The sequence below is a fragment of the Diadema antillarum genome, unplaced genomic scaffold (genome assembly GCF_040938485.1).
Source record: "Diadema antillarum isolate AM-2024a unplaced genomic scaffold, OU_Dant_1.0 seq00001659_RagTag, whole genome shotgun sequence".
Taxonomy (NCBI): Eukaryota; Metazoa; Echinodermata; class Echinoidea; order Diadematoida; family Diadematidae; genus Diadema; species Diadema antillarum.
The window spans coordinates 1,671,068-1,689,993 of record NW_027272359.1 but is presented as its reverse complement, the minus strand read 5'-3'; the positions used below and the strand labels follow the sequence as shown (position 1 = coordinate 1,689,993).

Genomic DNA, 18,926 nt, shown 5'->3' with positions numbered 1-18,926 from the left:
TGTCAACTTTCCATTTAATCTTCTCTGTGCCTGTGTGGAGTGCAGTTCGAAGACAACATTTGGATTTACTTCAATCCTTTGCATGCTTTGAGAGCCTATTGGCATAGAAAACTCCAAAGCATTGTATACTTTGTCCAAAGTTCCTGGCACAGAGAGGGTTAAAGGGCCATCTAGGAGGAATTATTCAGTGAGTACACTACTCTGCATGCAGGATGGAAATCTTTTATTTTATGAAAACATTAACAATATTCATTTAGTCAGAAAAGACATTACATCTAATTTGCATGGATCCTGTAGCACACTTTAAACTGGTATTCCTCCATCATCTGGTGGATAAGTGGCAGTCTACTTTGTTAAACTGTGGGGCTCAATCACATTGGAGAGAATAAATCCTTTGGTTTACTCCAGCTAAACCGCATTGGGGTTGTCGTGTCACCCGGGCTGAGCTGACTAATCTAGGGGAAGCCCACCGCCCCTGCTCATGCTCTCCGGATCTGTGCTCTCGTCGGGCATCATCTCCGTTGCCACGGCAACAAAGACCTGTTGCAGCATGGCCAGAGCCGTGGCGGCTTCCGGCTCCAATCCCTGGACATCCAGCGCCCGCAGATGCTCTCTAACCTTCTCCACATTGTTATCTGAGGAGGGAAAAAGGGTCGTGAGAGGAATGGAAAAAAGGTGTTATTCACACAACTGCCACTTTTGACATGGGGGCTGGCATGATGATGAAGATACTGTGTCAGGCCAGGGGAGCTTAAGAATTGCATGAGCTTTTACCACCACAGTAGGAATCCTGAAATCCAGCAAGAAAAACACAACAAATCCAACTGAATTCCTCAGCATACTATGAATGATGGTGTCATTAAAAAGGGTTAACCCTTCTTGAAATGAGGAGGAAAGACAAAAACAAGCCTAGTCACATAACACCAGACTGCGAAAGATGACGTCCATGAAGCATATCTGTTTGTTGCCTCATTATGCTTTGGGTAAAAACAGTTTGGTAATTCACTAATGCATCTTTCTCCTCCGGCATGAATGCATCAATATCATGCACGCACTGAGTATAGACCTGTTTGGTTTGGGCCCTGTTCTTTATGCTAATGTCTATTTCACCTGCAATGCATATTTTCTTCTTATTTTGGAAGCTTCCGCTCCCAGTTATGGCAAACATAAGTTACAGTGTTTTAAAAAAGCATATCATAGGTCTATAACGCATGATGAAATCATCTCTGTTGCTGTCACACAAATATGTTACACTATGTACAACAACTCTAATGCATGATGAGTTCATGTTTGTTGCTGTCATACAAAATATGACGTGTATACACAATGTACAACAACTGATGGTTTGATTTGTCAGGTTCTCCCCTTGACTCCATGTGATTAATAACTACATTCCTTACCCCACATAACTGCATCATTATCCTGTACAATAACACATTGTCACATCTGCACCTACAATACTGTAAAAGTGGTTTTTTTCGCGGTGGTTTAATTTTCGCGCTTTTCGCGCTTTGAGGTTGAACCACGAATATAACATCACGCAAAAATGTTTTGAACTCGTCGCTTGTACAACGCTATCATTACCGACTGCAAATTTAAAAACACGCGAAAAAGTCTGCACCGATGGAAACTGCAAAAGTTTCTGTACGCGAAAGAAACCACTTTTAAAGTATTAAAAAACTCAGCTTGTTCAAGTTCTAATTTGCAATAATCTTCCATCTCTCTCATATTACACCTATTCAGTTTAAAAAAAACACTAACTTATGTCGGCCATCATGGGGGGGGGGGGGGGTCCAAAATACGATGAAAAGATTATTCCATGGGTTTTGCAATGAGTCAGGTGCATTGCTACATGTATATCAGTGCATAAATCAACTATCATACTGCATACTAAAGCCCCCTAGTTATGGCTTAAATACATTAACGGACAAGTTCACCTTCATAGACATGTGGGTTTAGTTAATGCAGCAATATTAGTAGAACACATCAGTGAGAGTTTGAGAAAAATCTGACAATCCGTTCAAAAGTTATGAATTTTTGAAGTTTCTGCTCAGTCACGGCTGCATGAGAAGACAACTATAGCTTGTGATGTCACATGTGTACAACGATATAAAGAAAGAATAAAGAAAATTCAACATATTTTCACTTTTCTCGCATAACAAAAGAACATTCCACTTCTCTCTTTCAGAAGGTAGGGTGAATAATATTACCCTTAACATACGTTAGTAACAAGTCAAAGAAATGTGTACTTTACTCAAAAAGTGAAGTTTTGCGAAATTCTCTTTTTATTTTTCTTATATCGTTGTAAGCATGTGACATCATACACTGTAGTAGTCTTCTCATCCAGTAGTGACTTCGCAGATACTTAAAAAAAAATCATAACTTTTGAACGGATTGTCTGATTTTCCCCAAACTTTCATTGATTGTGTTCTACTAATATTGTTGCCTTCACTCAATCCACATGTATATATATGAAGGTGGACCTTTAACATAAAGACAGCACCCTAATCGAACAGGCCTATCTCTCCCTCTCTCTCTCTCTCTCTCTCTTTCTCTCTCTCACTAGATACTGTACAATTGTAACAAAGAATGGATGCAGGCCAACTAGTTACAGCATTCATCTCAGATTTTAGTCAAATAATCAATATGAATGGATCAGTCTGATATAGATGACACACATTTCAAAAGAGAAAAGGAAAAAAGGAGATGATATTATAAAAGAATGTCCCTGGTTGCATGTCCCAAGGATCTCACCAGTCAAATAAATCAATGTTGATTTCAGTCGATATACAGCTGTGATTTTCCTCCCCCAAAATATACGTCATCGCAACAAACAAACCCAAGCAAATCTCTCCCCTCCTCCCCAATTTGACAAAGAATACAACTAATATATCTCAACCCATGGTAAGCAGTTTTTCCTGACTTGGCATGACTGGTAAAATCTCAAACATTCAAAGAATTATGCAACTCAGACTCCTGAATTATTTCTAAACACGCTATTTCACAGCTTTTAAAGGACCCATGCAATGCAAATGTTGCCGACTTGTGTTGATTTATACTGTAATACTTGACCACCACTTGTGTGCCCTCAAGAACATCTTAATATGTACCATATATCTAAAAATAATACCTCTGCTAGTTTCCTCCAGATCACTGCGATCCATCCACAAAAAAAAAAAAATCTTCAAAACAAAGATTCTAAGGATGACATCATCTGTCAATCACTTCTACAGCATACTGATTGACCAAAGGCATTGAAACGCACCTTTGCCAAACTGAGCATAACTGGCATGATTCCACAGTACATATATATTTAGAGAAAGACACTATATGGAACCATGCAAATTACGCTCAGTTCAGGGGAAAGTGTGATCCATTGTCTTTTGTTAATTCAACTAGTTGAATAGATGGGATTGACAGATGATGTCATTGACAGAATCTTAGTTTAGAAGTCTGTGAGAACAGATCTAAGTAATCTATTCAGTAAACTAGCAGAAAAATTATATGAAAATGTAGGGGACATATTCATGCTGTTGTTTTTTTTCAAAGATAAGTCATCATCAGGGTATCAGAAATAAACACAAATCAACATGTATTTGCATTGCATAGGTCCTTTAAGGCATGCTTCAAGGAGACACATGCAAACACACACACATAAGCCAAGACTGTCAGGGTGACTTAAAAGCTACATATTTCTCAGGACATGCACAGGGGGGAAGCGCAGTCCATTTTTGCTGCACTCTGCAGCCGTTGTTGAAATTGAAGAATCGAGCAGATGAGACGGTCATAAGAAACGTTGCTTCCGTAATAATACTACGACATTTCCATGGATATAACTGTCAATATGGGGAAACGAGGAGGCTTTACTGCCTGGCTTCTTTCAATCAAGGTTTCCATGAATACAAATCACCATTTCAGGTGTTTTTTCCTTCCCCCCCCCAAACATAACACTGTGGATCACACAACTGGAGACAATGGTTAAAGAGAAAAGAAAATGAGGGAGAGAGAGAGAAAGAGAAAGGAGGGAAAAAGGACAATGATTGATGTCTAAAGATGCAGTTTTGTCTGTTTTCTCCATACACACAGCCCTCCAAAATTCCTATGAGAAATTGTGATGTATCATTCCTCTATTCCTTCTGGTGTGACGTTACCAGACTGACATTTTCCCTGCCCCGCTGATAAATCACAGCTGCCAAAATGTGCCCGCCTTTTGTTGCGGAAAACAGACAACAGTTACAGCCCGCAGGATTTGGGAAGCAGCCGGCTGTCTCTCCCGCTTTAAATATGTCTTCAGCTTCTAATGTCTACAGCTGTGCACATTCTTCATCTATTTGGTGTTTCTATATGTGTAAAGATAATGTCAAAGTACCACGGTCAAACCTATCAGTTTAAGGAAACCTATCAATCATCAGACATTACAGGGATAGGAAACAACCTGGTTGGAAGTATTATTGAGAAAAGGGACTCCAGGGCTGTAAAGGAAATCTTTCATTTATCTGTTTTGGCTTTAAACGACACATGACATTGACATATCTATAGCTTGGTTATGATTTCTGAGAAAAGAAAACCAAAAAAAAAAAAGTATTCAAATATACTTTGCCTTGAGAGTTTTCTGGTTAAAACTATGGGCAGAGGTGACACCAAAATAGTGTTATTCCCTGAGGGGCGCAGTCCTGAAGTGAATAGCACTTTTGGAGGCACTGAGGCACCTTAGCCAACCTTTGCTACAAGTGCACGACAACATGTTTACTATAAACTGTAAGGCAGCGTGCAGCCAGTAAAAATAAACACACAGCTCTCGACCAATGAGATCGCAGGATTTTTGCTACCCGTTCTATAACACACAATATTCCCATGTACAAGAGTGCTATCCAGTCTAGGATAAACTATTCCCACAGACCCAAAGCATCTCTTAAATGGAAGATTCTTCGGCCTGGACCCCCAGCAAACTGGAGATCATGTGCTAGATATTATGTGTGCATAATAAGCACAAAGCATGGCATCCCTTGAAGTCAGGTCCAGCCAGTCGGGTCTAGGGCTAGCCATGTTCTCTGGTGATACCTTGTGCTATCTTTATTTTTGAACAGACATGACAAAACTGAAGATCTGCAGGAGAGGGCTAAATTCTGAGGGGGTGAAAAATATGTCTTGAGCAAAAGACATACAGCTAGAGTGAAAGAAATACAAACTAAAGCGGGAGAGTGTGAAATTTGGCAAAAATCGCATCAAAGTGGTAGATCTCCTGCCAAAAGTGGAAAAGTTGGAGTATGTGTATTCCTTAACAGTTACTTTCAAATCATGGTGATTTGCATTCATAGATATCTTGATAGGATCATGACAGGATAATTTCCAATGCTTTTCAACACTTTTTTTCTCCACCCCTTTCAACAGCATTTTACAGCTCATTAAGCATTTGACAACTCATTTAACCCATCGAGGACGGGCTGATTTTGCCACAACACGCATTTCCCATAGACACCTGCCCGAGTATACGTGGGACTTGTCCTCAACGGATTAACTGAGCCACCACAATGTCAAAAAACAAAAACAAAAACAGAATTTGCTGCTGATGTCACAGATCACCAAGTCAAATTTGCCAGGGTATAGGACCTGCTTAAGTTCAGGGGTTCTATTCCATAGTCTTCTTTGCAGCAGGCCGATACCATCCTGAAAATCTTCTGCATAAAATAGTTGACAGATAATATATCATATGGCTCTCTTGAGCGTCAGTGATTATGAGGAACAGTGGATTAAAATACATACATGCTCATACTATTGATTTTGTTCAACTTTCAGGAAAATCTCCTAGGTGCAGATGATAAATAGCAGATCAAGGACTTGGGTACAATAATGTCTCATTAATATCAGTCAAAATGATGTATGAAAGGTTAAATTCTCATCACAAGTGAGTCTCTTCAAAAGTATCACATATATGTGCATTGAAAACTTCATTGTTTCTTGGAAAAGCGGGAGAAGTTTGTTGTTGTTGTTGTTGTGGGATTTAATATGCTGGGAATGTCAGCAACCATGGGGGAAACCTAGGTGGGCATAACTGATTTTTTTTTTTTTTTTTTTTTTTGGGGGGGGGGGGGAGGGGGGAGGGATGGACTTTAACAGCCTAGAGACAGGAAAGTGATGTAACAACAAAATTAATACCGATAGTTTTGAATGTGGCCCAAAGACAAAGGAAACCAACTCTGAAATGCCAGTCCTATGAAGATACATGGAATAGCTGGATTGAAATGTTAGAAAACAACTACCGGTAACTGTTAGACACACCCTACAGGCCCCCACAGGATGTCCAATACAAAATACAAAATTTCTCCACATTCATACTGTACATTGTATAAGCTGTTACTTTCTTGAGGGACTGCAAATTTAACAACACATGAAAATGTTGCCATGCGCCTGGGTTAATAGTGCACTCGCAATAGCCTTGATGTCAATTCGCAAAAACAACATCTCGCAAAAATGTTCGTGACCTCTTCATTCGCGAAAATATCTGTACGCAAAAGTAACAGCTTATACAGTATCCCCCCTCCTTTCACCAACACCTAACATCAGCTGACAAGAGAAAAAGCACTCAAAAGACAGCAAGAGATAGTGGGTGTAGTGGCAGAGTGATGCAGATTGTTTTGTAGTGCGGGCCTATACACAAGCTTGTTGCAAGCATGCTGCAAGCTTGCATTGCATTTCTTAGTGGTGTGCAAGCTTGCAGAGTTTGTTGTAGTGGTCCACAATCTTACTGCATGCTTGCCACAACTCTGCGGAGCTTTTATTAGTAGCCTGCACGCTTGTACTGTTTTGTGTAGTAGCCCATAAACTTGTTGCTGCTGTAGCATGTTACAAGCTTGGGATACATTTTTCCCCCCTTTTTTGTGTTGGGCAAGCATGTTATAAATATAAGTTTGTGGTAAGGTTGTACACAAGAAGTGCTATCTAAATTTGTGTTCACAAGCTTACTAAGATTACCACAAGCTTGTTAAAGCTATTAACATGCTTGCCATAAGCTTGGAATTCTGTAAAGGAGTACTAAAAAATAGCCATTCTCATATTGGATGTGTCTACTAGACAGTTACAAATCAACCCATTTGCACTTTTGGATTTCTTGCAACAATATAGATTGTAGTCGAAAGTCACTGAAGAATACAGTAAATTTTGTGTCATCACTGGATATGAAATTGCACGGTTGAGCGAAGCAAGGTTGATTTAATATATCACACACACACACACACACACACACACACACACACACACACACACACACACATGCATGCTCATACAAAATAACAGCTGTGGACAGTTTAATGATTTTTAAAGGCCAGTAAGATGCTAATGGGCTTAACACTTTAATCACATATATCCCATTTATTATTATTCTCTCTTTTTTTCCAAAAAATCTACAACATTAAAAATCACCTCAAGAGTCAAGTAATCCCACTTGTACAATGTGCACACTATGAATAAATTTGGAGACTTGTGCTAATAATACGTGACACATTTGGGAAATGTGTAGCCTCATAAGTATTTCAATTTCCTAAAGGTTTTCTTTACCTTGTGGAGGAGTCTTTGAAGTTCAATATTTTCCCCTCCTGTGAATGTCAACTTATTCGCAAAGAACTTGACATAAAAGCTTGGGTTGCGTTTGAATAATCTACACGCCAGCATTCCACATCTCTTTGAATTATGCAAAAACTCATAAATGGGTATTCTTTTTTTCGGGGTCAGAGAGATAATTGCAAGAAATGAAAAATCTGTATCTCCCTTCGCAATCGCACAAGCTGCCCAAGCAGCAGAACGTGACCTTTGGTAGGTAAAAGTAGAGTACACACCGTAATGAACAATTTCAATCAAAACCTCCATTGCTTTGTGAACCTACGAGTGACATTACTAATCGGGATGCATTACGCATTCAGCATTTTTCGGCTTCAAACACTATCCCTGCAATGTTCTCGGAGCTTTTCAATCAATCACATTTCAGTAAAAGGATTACAGGGTATTTGGATCCATTAGGAGCGGTCCCACTGCGCCTCTGTGCTACTCACATGCCCATATCCGCTTCTATGCCTTCTGTCTTGATCTTGAATATGAAACTGAAGATATCGCGAGGGTGTAGATTTACACGGAGCAAAGCCAGAGGATGATGACTCGCGTACGGCTTCATTGTAGTGCAGGACGTCTTGACGTTAATCACGAGCGAGCGGAGACGGAACGGTACAACAAGCATGATTGAACGGGCAAATATTTAGGCTGAAATTTGAGTCCTCACAACAGGATATTACAGGTCAGACAGCAAGGTCAGCGGAGGAGTGCGTGGGGATAGCTAGCCAAGGACCAAACAGTTCTCTTGTCTCTTGTCCTCGAGTATTGAGGCATCACAGATCACCACTCCCATGACATTTTCCTCCTTTAAGGCTCATTTTATAAATGAACTGGCAAAGATGTTGAAGAGCTGAAGACATTGGTAGAACTGCAATTTTGATATCATTATTCCGTCGCTGACAACGAATCAATTACCAGTGTTCGAAATAAACACTATTTACAGCCTTTTGATGAAAAGTTGAAGACAATTATCCTGCGTCCATGCAGTCCTTACATGCTTGATTCTGAGTATGGCAGTAAATGTCATAACAAAGTAAGTTTGAATGTCAAAGTATTATTGTTCAACAGAGTGCAACTGGAAACTTTACACTGAACAGAATTGAAACACTATATGGAAACAATTTTTCAATCCATTCTGCTGCTGTTAATATCTAAAGCATGAAATTAAAACAGCATAATTATTGTCAATATCTGCAATGCGTGATCAGTAGAGCACAATGGCCCGAATTCACGAAGGTGGTACAAATTAAACCATGGTTTAAACTATGGACAAAAACCATGGAGCACCAAGTGTCGCACGGAATATTTCATTACGAAATTGGTCATTTTGTCGACAAAACGATCGTTTCGTTAACGAAATTATCATTTAGTGGACGAAATGTTCATTTAGTTACAAAATGTCATTTCGTAACAAAATAATCATTTCATTGACGAAATGACTGATTTTGTAACGAGATATTCCATGCGATACTTGGCGCTCCATGGTTTTTGTCCATGGTTTAAACCATGGTTTCAATTGTACCATCTTCGTGAATTCGGGCCAATGAGTTTACTCTACAAATTGTATTTTTTTTATTGCAATTACAATGGTTAGGCTTTGTGTATCACCCCAAACTAGCCTTACGAGTTTTATGCACCACTTCCATGTAAAAACGTAGCTAACGCCATGCCAATTTACCTTAAATCTGCATTGTCGATCTGTGTAAGCCGTCTGACATAAATGATAAACTGCTGCTACCTTTAGGAGTATCATTTGATGAATATTATCCTCTCTCTGCAGCCAGGCAGAGTGTGAAATATCCCTGGTAAAAAAGGGCAGTTCATTTGTTTGTAAAACAAAGTGGCATTTATGATTTATAACATGTGAATTATTGATGAAGAGTACCCTGGGTGTGCTTGGTAGGAGGTTTGCATACAGTATGTACAACCAAAAATTAAATAAAACAAAAAGAGAGAAGAGTATAATTACGAGCAAAAGAAAGAGAATTTTGAAGAGAACAGGACACAGAAAGAAAGAACCACCTATTGGAAGGGTTTGGGAATGGGGACAACCTTTCACCTCTCAGCGTACTACTGTACATGGCGAATATTTCGTGAGGTTTTTATTTTCGTGAATTTTGCGAGTCGAGTGCTATTCGCGCATTTAAAAACACATGAAAATATTGACTCTGTTCCTGGCATGAACATGACGTGCACGCATACATTTCTCTGTTCAGTGCTGTACTATACTATCGCAAATTTAACTACTCGCAAAATCGTTGGAAAGTCCCGCCATTTGCGAAAAATTATGCTCACTAAATATATGGCGTATACAATACATTGCAAAAAACATAGGGTCACACATTACATTACTCTTGCCTTCTTTAAGTCTCTGTGACTTGCTCAATTACTTTCTACATTCCAGAGTGAATCTATCCATCTTGTCAGACATCTCCTCAGTGCAATATTGATCCCAGTGGAGAATAATATACAAATGATGCACAGGATAGAGTGCGTTAGTGTAGGCGTATAGTGCACTCGAGGGTATTTACAATTGTGAAACATGCACGAGGCGAAGCCGAGTGCATGTTGCACTACACTGTAAATACCCGAGAGTGAGCTACGCCTCCACTAACGCCACGAAATAATCCCGTGCATCATTTGTTTTATAAAATGGGTCGAAAATTCGAAAACTAACAGCATTTGTCAGCGTTTTTCACGTACCTTTGTGGGTCAAGACGTCTGAGGATGTTCGTCCCAAACATTTACGCACGTCGCACTCGGAAATCCCGCACATGTAAGTACTGTATGTATAAGCGTATACATACGCCACATGATTGTTGTGCACAAGAAAGGCCGACTGGCAGCCCGAACGAGAAGTTGTTTACAGGATTGACAGCGCGTATGGTAGCGCGCGACGCACTTGTAACAACTGATTAAGTGCGCACTGCTAGTGTAAACATTGTGACGTCAGTGACTTTACGCTTTTTTGCAAGGCCGTGCATGATAGTAAAAATTAATGCACGCACACGTGACTCATTTCAGCGCTTCCAATTGGCTACATTCTTGAACCCATTTTATAAGAAGTGATATCCATAAGAAAAGCATGTTTCATTGGTAGTAATAGTACAGTGTACGTACGGGCTGGAAAAAAAAGGTAATGAAATAAGCTGTAAGCTGCTTTCATTTGATTTGATTTAATTTGCTCATAAAAATAATTGACTCATACAGATTCAATGTTACTCCCCCCCCCCCCCCCCACACACACACACACATATCTACACCAGGCCATTCAGAATCAGGAAAAGTAGACCTTTTAGTTCAAGTTTATGTTCAGTTCCATTATTTACTGATACCGAGCATTAACTTTTTTCGATTTTTGTTTTGTTTTGTTTTGTTTTGTTTTGTTTTGTTTTTTGTTTTGTTTTGTTTTTCTGCTAGCAAACTGGGGGGGGGGGGGTCCACAGAACCCCCTGAAACCCCCTAGTTATGGGCCTGCTCAAACACACACACACACCCACACACATACATCCTCAAAAATAAACTCTTATGGGGTACATTAACCTTTGTTTATCCAGAATGGAGAAAATCAGAACAAACCAATTATCATGACAAATGATGTGCCATATCCTACTGATCTACTCTCATTTCAGCTTTGATTACACTACTATGCATAAAGGCTGATCAGTATAATATCACCTGCGTAGCAAAATGTCTGCCTAACAGAATCTGCAGCTTTCTTATCGATATAAGATAGTCGAGATTGAAGTGGTCAAGATGGATAAATATATTGTCCATCGCAAATGACCACAAATGCACTCCTCAAGGAGCTGTACCGTAAATGTTTAACCCTGTCTGTACCAGAAACTTTGGACAGTGTGTATAAATGCTATGGGGTTTTCCATGCCGATCGGCCCTGATAGCGCATGAAGGGTTAAATTGGAGGAATCACCTGGGCAGTGTGATGTCGTATCTGACAGGTTTATAGGCAGGGAGGTGATGGGAGTCAGGTGAGACATGATATCCAGGGAAGTCTTATCACTTCAAGCAATCAGACTCCCTTTTCCTCGAGCTCTTTCTCTTTTCTTCACATCACTGTCAATTCATGTCATGCCACAACAAACGAAGGATGGCAGCATTAAAGGCACTACAAGACAACATCAGCAAATGAAACGTTTCACATGCAGCGCATACAGTACGGCAGCTGAAAATGTGTCGAGAGTAGCAATGCCTTCATTCAGTGTGTGATCCCCTTTATATCATCATGAATTCCTTCGCAATGTCACACTCATTCCTAAGTGAGTCAAACATTCTCTTCCTTCTTTCTTTTACTCCCTGTTACACATTTCCTTGAATCCAAATAATCTGGAATACAGCATATTTAGAAGACAGTGTCGAGAAATAGTGCACAGACACCATAGATTCAAAACAGATCAAGTAGTATCAAAAACTGCTTTGCAAAATGAAAGGGCCAAACAACTTAGCGCCTACTGCAGTGTCAAGACATATGGAAAATGTCATATACGGAAAGGTCATCATCGTGAGCTTATGTGGCAATTAAGTGGACATAAACATGCCATTTTATGAAGACAGGAGTACAAAACATGCTTCTTTGGAAAAAAAAAACAGACATAGCAAAGCTGCCTCCATTTAAATACCCTGTGGTCAAAGACATTGCAAGTGCTGCAATGTACATATTATTGTAACTCTACTCAGAGGGAATTCTACCCACAAACACACATTGGCACCTGACGAAGACATTCCAACAAGGGAGGATGCTATGTCGCATGGCTATTAGATACAAACCGTCTCCTGTAATGGCCAATTTTAATACGATCCTAATGGACCCCTAGTGACTCAGTGTCCTCAAGAAATCACCACTTCGCAGTCTCATTCTCCACCTTATGTGGGAATGTGGGATTCCCGCTGTCGTGCGAACAGCTACGCAGGCCATGATTGGCCATTATTAGCTGATTGTGGAATTTTTGTTTGTGTCTATCATTATTTGCGCCAAGATTCAAATTGTGGTCTGAATCCTGGAGTGATCATGTTGATCGTATCAGATCTTGAGGTCAGTCTTTGCAATCATGAATATGATGATCGTAAAAAAGTTTTTGATTGTTCAAAAATTGTCTACAATCAACATGATTGCCACGACCTGAAGATCTGATATGATAACCACAATAACTCCATGATATAGACTACAATTTTAATTGTGCGGTGTTAATTGTGATAGACATTATACAAAAATTCCACAAATTCCACCAATTATGGCATGGGTAGCGGAAAACATGACAGTGGGAACCTAGCATAATGCTAACAAGAAATTAACCATGCTTTCCATGATCTGAACAAGTCCACATATATAATGCAAAAAATCCTCAGAGGAATCCCTGAAATCATTGCTTGCCTCAAAGGCCCGAATTCACAAAGGTGGTACAAATGAAACCATGGACAAAAACCATGGAACGCCAAGTGTCGCACGGAATATTTCATTACGAAATTGGTCATTTCGTCGACTAAATGACCGTTTCGTTAACGAAATTATCATTTCGTGGACGAAATGTTCATTTAGTTGCAAAATGTTGTCATTTCATTACAAAATAATCATTTCATTGACGAAATGACTGATTTTGTAACGAAATATTCCATGCGACACTTGGCGCTCCATGGTTTTTGTCCATGATTTAAACCATGGTTTAATTTGTACCACCTTCGTGAATTCGGGCCAAAGGGTTTTACTGCGTTTACAAACAAATCTACTGCCTGATTTTAGAAATGCTGCACAATACCAAGCACATACTAAACAAAGGCTGTGATATTTGTATATGATGCCGTAAATTGAGCATAACATGAAGTCAGCATTCAAATATCAAGACATCAAAATCCATGGAATATATCTAATTTTATATTAAATCATCAGCTTTTACTGATTTGCATATTGATTATTTCACATCTGCAGTTGAAGAGGAATGAAAAGGAAAAAAAAAAAGTTTATGAACTTTTTAGTCTAGTCTATATTATCAGTCGCAAAATTTTTTTAGATTCCAAACCATACTCTAAAGCCAAATGAACAAAAGGAGACGTCCTCAACCTTACCTAGAAACTTAGTCCAAACATATTTTCCGCAGAAAGACAATGCATGAACAAAGCATGAAATATTTCAACAATTCAGGAACTTAGGCCCTGTTTTATGAAGAGTTATAATTGATTATATAGTTGATTTCTATCATAAGTCTATGGCAGCCTGTGTGGTAAGGGAATTTGCAATCGATTATATCTTTTGATAAAACGGGGCCTGAGTCACAAGTGTAACAGTGTGAATGAGGAAAAAACTAAATTGGCAACACACTTGAAATACACACTTTGGTATGGAGAGACGATAATGTAGCCGGGGGCTATAGAATTGTTTTAACATAAATGAATATTACAATATACCCTTCAGTCTTTTTTGTTCCTTTGTTGTGCAATTCGCGTCAATAAAATTCGCATCAATAAAATTCGCGAAGAGTAACATTATCGCTGTGATGAGAGGATTCTCCAAATGTCAAAAGGAGCCAGCATTTAAAGTCCTTGTAATATCTCATGTTGGAAAGTCCTGTTTTACACTGACTCTAGGAAATAGATCATGCATTCAGCAGCAATAAAAGTGGGACTATGTCATACTGGGAATGAAATTTCAACAATTTTGCAGCTAGCCACCCAAAATTTCTGTCTGAATTTCTTTCTCAGTGGGGGGAAGTTTCATATCTGCCTGGGTATCTGCCCAACTCTCGCCAAGTTGCCAAAATTCAATTAAAGAGGAATGCTGCTCGTTTTTATCTGTGTTGTGAAGGTGAAAGAAGGTGAAAGTCCTGAGAGGGTCTGGTCGGGTTTCAGATTAGATCTTTATCTGATACGTTTAGCACAGCGGACTTGGCGGATTCACTTTAATTTGCATCCCATTCGGCGACAGATATCTCCCCTCACTTGTCCTGTCTGACATTAAAATGGAGACATATTGTAGGAAGGCAGAGACAGGACTTTACAAGGTGAGAGGGAGGGAAGTGTAATTGGTAAGAAAACAAACAGATTTGGGAATTTCCCTTGCACTTGTTTGTACATTCATAAATGACAGGCATCTGTACATATCACTGCGCACTTCTTTAAACATTCTTTAAACAGTAATTAGACACTCTGTCATTTAATTCTATCTCAACCATCCCAGTCACAAAACTTCCCTTACTGTAATACTGTCAAGGATTTTCAGTCATCAGTAGACTTTCTTTTGTGGCTACTTCCACAACAACAAAATCAGTCTTCCACACTCATGTCAAGCTCGTGGAAATACTGGTAAAGTTCATATCTCTCATATAATGCAAGTAAAATTCTCTTTGAATAGTGTAAAGTATTTAACCCTTTAAGCGTCCATGCACTAAGCTTACCTTGCTAAGCTTTTTCACCAGCATTCAATAATCCCTCCAAACTCTCCCATATAAAAATGATGGGAATTTTGTTTACGGAGAAAGGTACATGTAGTTAGGGAGATTTTCTCTTTATCTTTTTTAACTGTTACTTTCATGAACAAGATCATATATGCTACATCTGTATTATTATGAACAAGTAAAAAAGAAGGAAGGCTAATTCCTTCTCTTTTGCTTGGTGTTCATCATTATAAAGATCAAGCATACAATCTTATTCTCATAGAGTAACACCAAATTAGAAAATAAGAAAAGAAAATCTCAGAAACTTGGTCCTGCTATAGAGTTAGCAAGTCCACTCTTGTGTAGTAATGTGCCTTAATCCAGCAGGAAGGCCATGGTGACATAATAGGGATTAAGAGGATTAGGTAATCTCAATCTACTGATAGGTACCACTTTCATATGGGAGTGCCATTTGGCAAAGAAAGCATGGGTGCCAATCAGCGAACATCACACATTAAGGGCTGAATATCAAGTTGGACATGGATAATGCCACACTTCTGTTTCTCATATTCCACTCTACATTCTCTTGCACTTTGAAGTGACATGATAAAGTGTATCACTATCATCACCATCATGATCACACAATCACTATGATCAGATACACAGTATACACAATCATAATGCACTGGATGAAAAATTGAGTTTTAGGCACACGCTTTCATTAACACTGCGCACGGCTAATACGTGTCTCTGCTTCCATGGAAACTCTTAAGCCATGACCCGTTTCTGTCAAATCCATGCCGACCAATAAATGTGTGATTCCCTTAGTCTCAACACGTTTTGACACGCACGAGGGAAAAAAGACATTTGCCGATGTCCTAAAAATGTTATTCCCATTCATATCGGTTCCCTCTGGGCATTCCTAATCATATCTATGACAATTTCATATTGACTTGTCCATGCTGGGTAAAGGTTCACTCCATTCCACTGCATTTCCAGATGTTTTTCTAACTTCATGCCAAAAAGTTTTCATGAACTCTGGTCAAAACATGCTTTGTGGCATGGAAATACCATTGGCACCAGCATGATTTTTATTTTCTCCGAAAAATGGAAATCGAATCTCCTTCATAGGATCTAAAAATGCCAACTATGTACCATATCAGCTCCTGATACGCTAAAAAATTGTAAAGATCACGTCATATCATCACAATGCTGTTGTAAACATAGTCAAGAATTACATGGTATGACCCTTCCTAGCACCAAAGATAACACTTCCATACAGCATTACAAAATGAGTCCAACATGTTACAAAACTATGTTAATTAGTTGAGAATGTAAGCATATAATTTACAAAACTATAGAAATCATTCTCATGCTGAAAAAACAAAAATACCACGGATGTGATAGATTCCATACACCTGGAGTAAACACATTGCAGACAACAGTAGGGAGTGGTAAAAGGCAAGGAGAAGGTGTTTTGTTTTGTTTTTTTAATGAAAACTGCCTAGTGAATACAGTACATCTGAAGTAGATATGAAACTATGCTAGATTTCACACACCTAGAGTAAACACATTGCAGACAACAGTAGGGAGTGGTAAAAGGCAAGGAGAAGGTGTTTTGTTTTGTTTTTTTTTAATGAAAACTGCCTAGTGAAGACAGTACATCTAAAGTAGATATGAAACTATGCTAGATTTCACACACCTAGAGTAAACACATTACAGACAACAGGAGGGAGTGATAAAAGGGAAGTATAAGATTTTTTTTTTTAAATGACAACTGCCTAGTGAAGACAGTACATCTAATGTAGATATGAAGTTACTTAAAAACAAACATTTTCCCTAAATAAACCCCTCTTGTTTGTTGCCTTTGGACCTCTGGATAAAGACATAAGGGAGGAGAGTAGACCAAATGTTTGCTTTTCCACACTGACAGAGTGTATTTTCTCCACATTTTACACTCAATGGATAAATATCCATAAAGGAACAAACAAATGTACTAAAAAACAACCCTAACTTTTTCTACAGGCCAATCATAAGAAGTACCAATCTGAATAGTTGTCTTAAAGGACAAGTCCACCTACATATACATGTGGATTGAGTGAATGCAACAATATTAGTAGAACACATCAGTGAAAGCTTGAGGAAAATCGGACAATCTGTTCAAAAGTTATGAATTTTTAAAGTATCTGCGTAGTTACTGCTGGATGAGAAGACTACTACAGTGAATGATGTCATATGCGTACAAAGAACATAAAAAGAGAATTTCATAAACATTTAGTTTTTGAATAAAGTGCACATTTCTTCGACTTGTTACTAACATAGGTTGAGGGTAATATTATTCCCCGTGCCTTCTGAAAGAGAGAAGTCAAGCGTTGTTTTGTTATGCGAGAAAAGTGAAAATATGTTAAATTTTCTTTATTCTTTCTTTATATCGTTGTACTCATGTGACATCACAAGCTATAGCAGTCTTCTCATCCAGCCTTGAGCGAGCAGAAACTTCAAAAATTCATAACTTTTAACGGGATTGTCTGATATTTCTCAAACTCTCAATGAAGTGTTCTACTAATATTGCTGCATTCAATCAACCCACATGTATTATATGAAGGTGAACTTGTCCTTTAAATGGTTATATAGCCTTCTGATGACAATTCTTTTTTGCTATGTAGGAAATTTTGTATAAATAACATTATAAGTGCTTCCAAAAAAGAACACCCACACTAAAACCTTTGCCTGATCTACTATTTGCATACCCTACCCAAAGTGCCTGATAAACAAGGGTACGAGACAAGAGAAACCTAGACAAGACACAAGCCAAACACGTTAGAAAAATGCAAGCATTTACCAGAATGTTTGTGATCCAAGGCTTTGCTGGTGTCCTCCGGGGCTGGAGGAAGCTCGGCGTACTTCTGGAAGTGAGATTGAAGCATCTCGACGTTGCCCTTGACTACCAGCGTAAGATGCGGAAGGTCCTCCGCCCCAAGGAGGAGAGACAGGTGCAGAATAGTTTGACACAGCTACAGATGGAGCACAGAGTGAAGAGCCACACACAGAGAAGAATAGGGTGATAAATTGACATGAAAATGTTTGACAAAACAACAATGAACCATGAAAATGAAGAACCATGAAAATGATTGGCATGATTTAGAGAAATAGATATGTAAAAAGGCAAAAATATTGAGCAATACAATCTGTGAGCAGAAATGAACATTGATTATATGCTTTACCTCATTTCATCCACACCTTCACTTTCGGTGCCATATTATGGCAGTTACCATACAAATTTCATGCAGTTCATCAAAACTCTATTCTTTTATTGTTTTCCTTGTACCCCTATTTTCCACTTTAGAGAGAGAAAAAGAGGAAAATAAAAATTCAAGAATAACCACATAGAGCACCCTCATTGTTAAGCTCCAAGAAGCCATCTATTAAGTTTAAAGGATGATGTACCAGCTGATATAGATTTTCTGTCTGCCACAAACTTGGAGCCATGGGGTGAAGTGACACAATCAATTATCTCTCAACCACCACCTGATTCCCGGGGCAATACTGGTGGGAAGAGGGTGGTTTCACAAAGAATTTAAGCTGATTTTAAAAGTTAATAGCAACTTAAAATCATGGTATTGTTTGTGTGTCTTCAAAGTATTCTAACTCCCTGATGGAAATGAAAATTTGGAGACTTTTGTATTCAGCCATCAAATTACAAAATAAAATAAGTAACAAGGAATTTGTCTGTAAATTTTGATAACAATTCAAACTGGCTTCTGAAAGCATTAGATAAAACTGAACAGGAAAACCAGCATAATACCACATTCTTATGAAGTTAATATTTACTTATAAGATTGATTTTGAAGATTCTTTGTGAAATGCTCCCCAGATGTATCAAATCTGCATAACTGACAACCGATGTGACTGACATAGCAACAGATTCATTCTTTCATCTCT

At 38.7% G+C, this 18,926-nt stretch overlaps 1 protein-coding gene across 1 annotated transcript in view; it reads right to left on the bottom strand.

Moving 5' to 3' along the window:
* Positions 1-450: 450 nt before the first annotated feature.
* Positions 451-18,926, bottom strand: part of LOC139711448 (HEAT repeat-containing protein 6-like) — a 97,133-nt gene continuing 78,657 nt past the window's right edge. The window contains exons 22-23 of the mRNA XM_071623330.1: positions 17,827-17,998; positions 451-635 (exon numbers count right to left, since the gene is read on the bottom strand). Coding sequence (XP_071479431.1) covers positions 451-635; positions 17,827-17,998 — 357 coding nt within the window. The remainder of the gene's footprint in view (positions 636-17,826; positions 17,999-18,926) is intronic.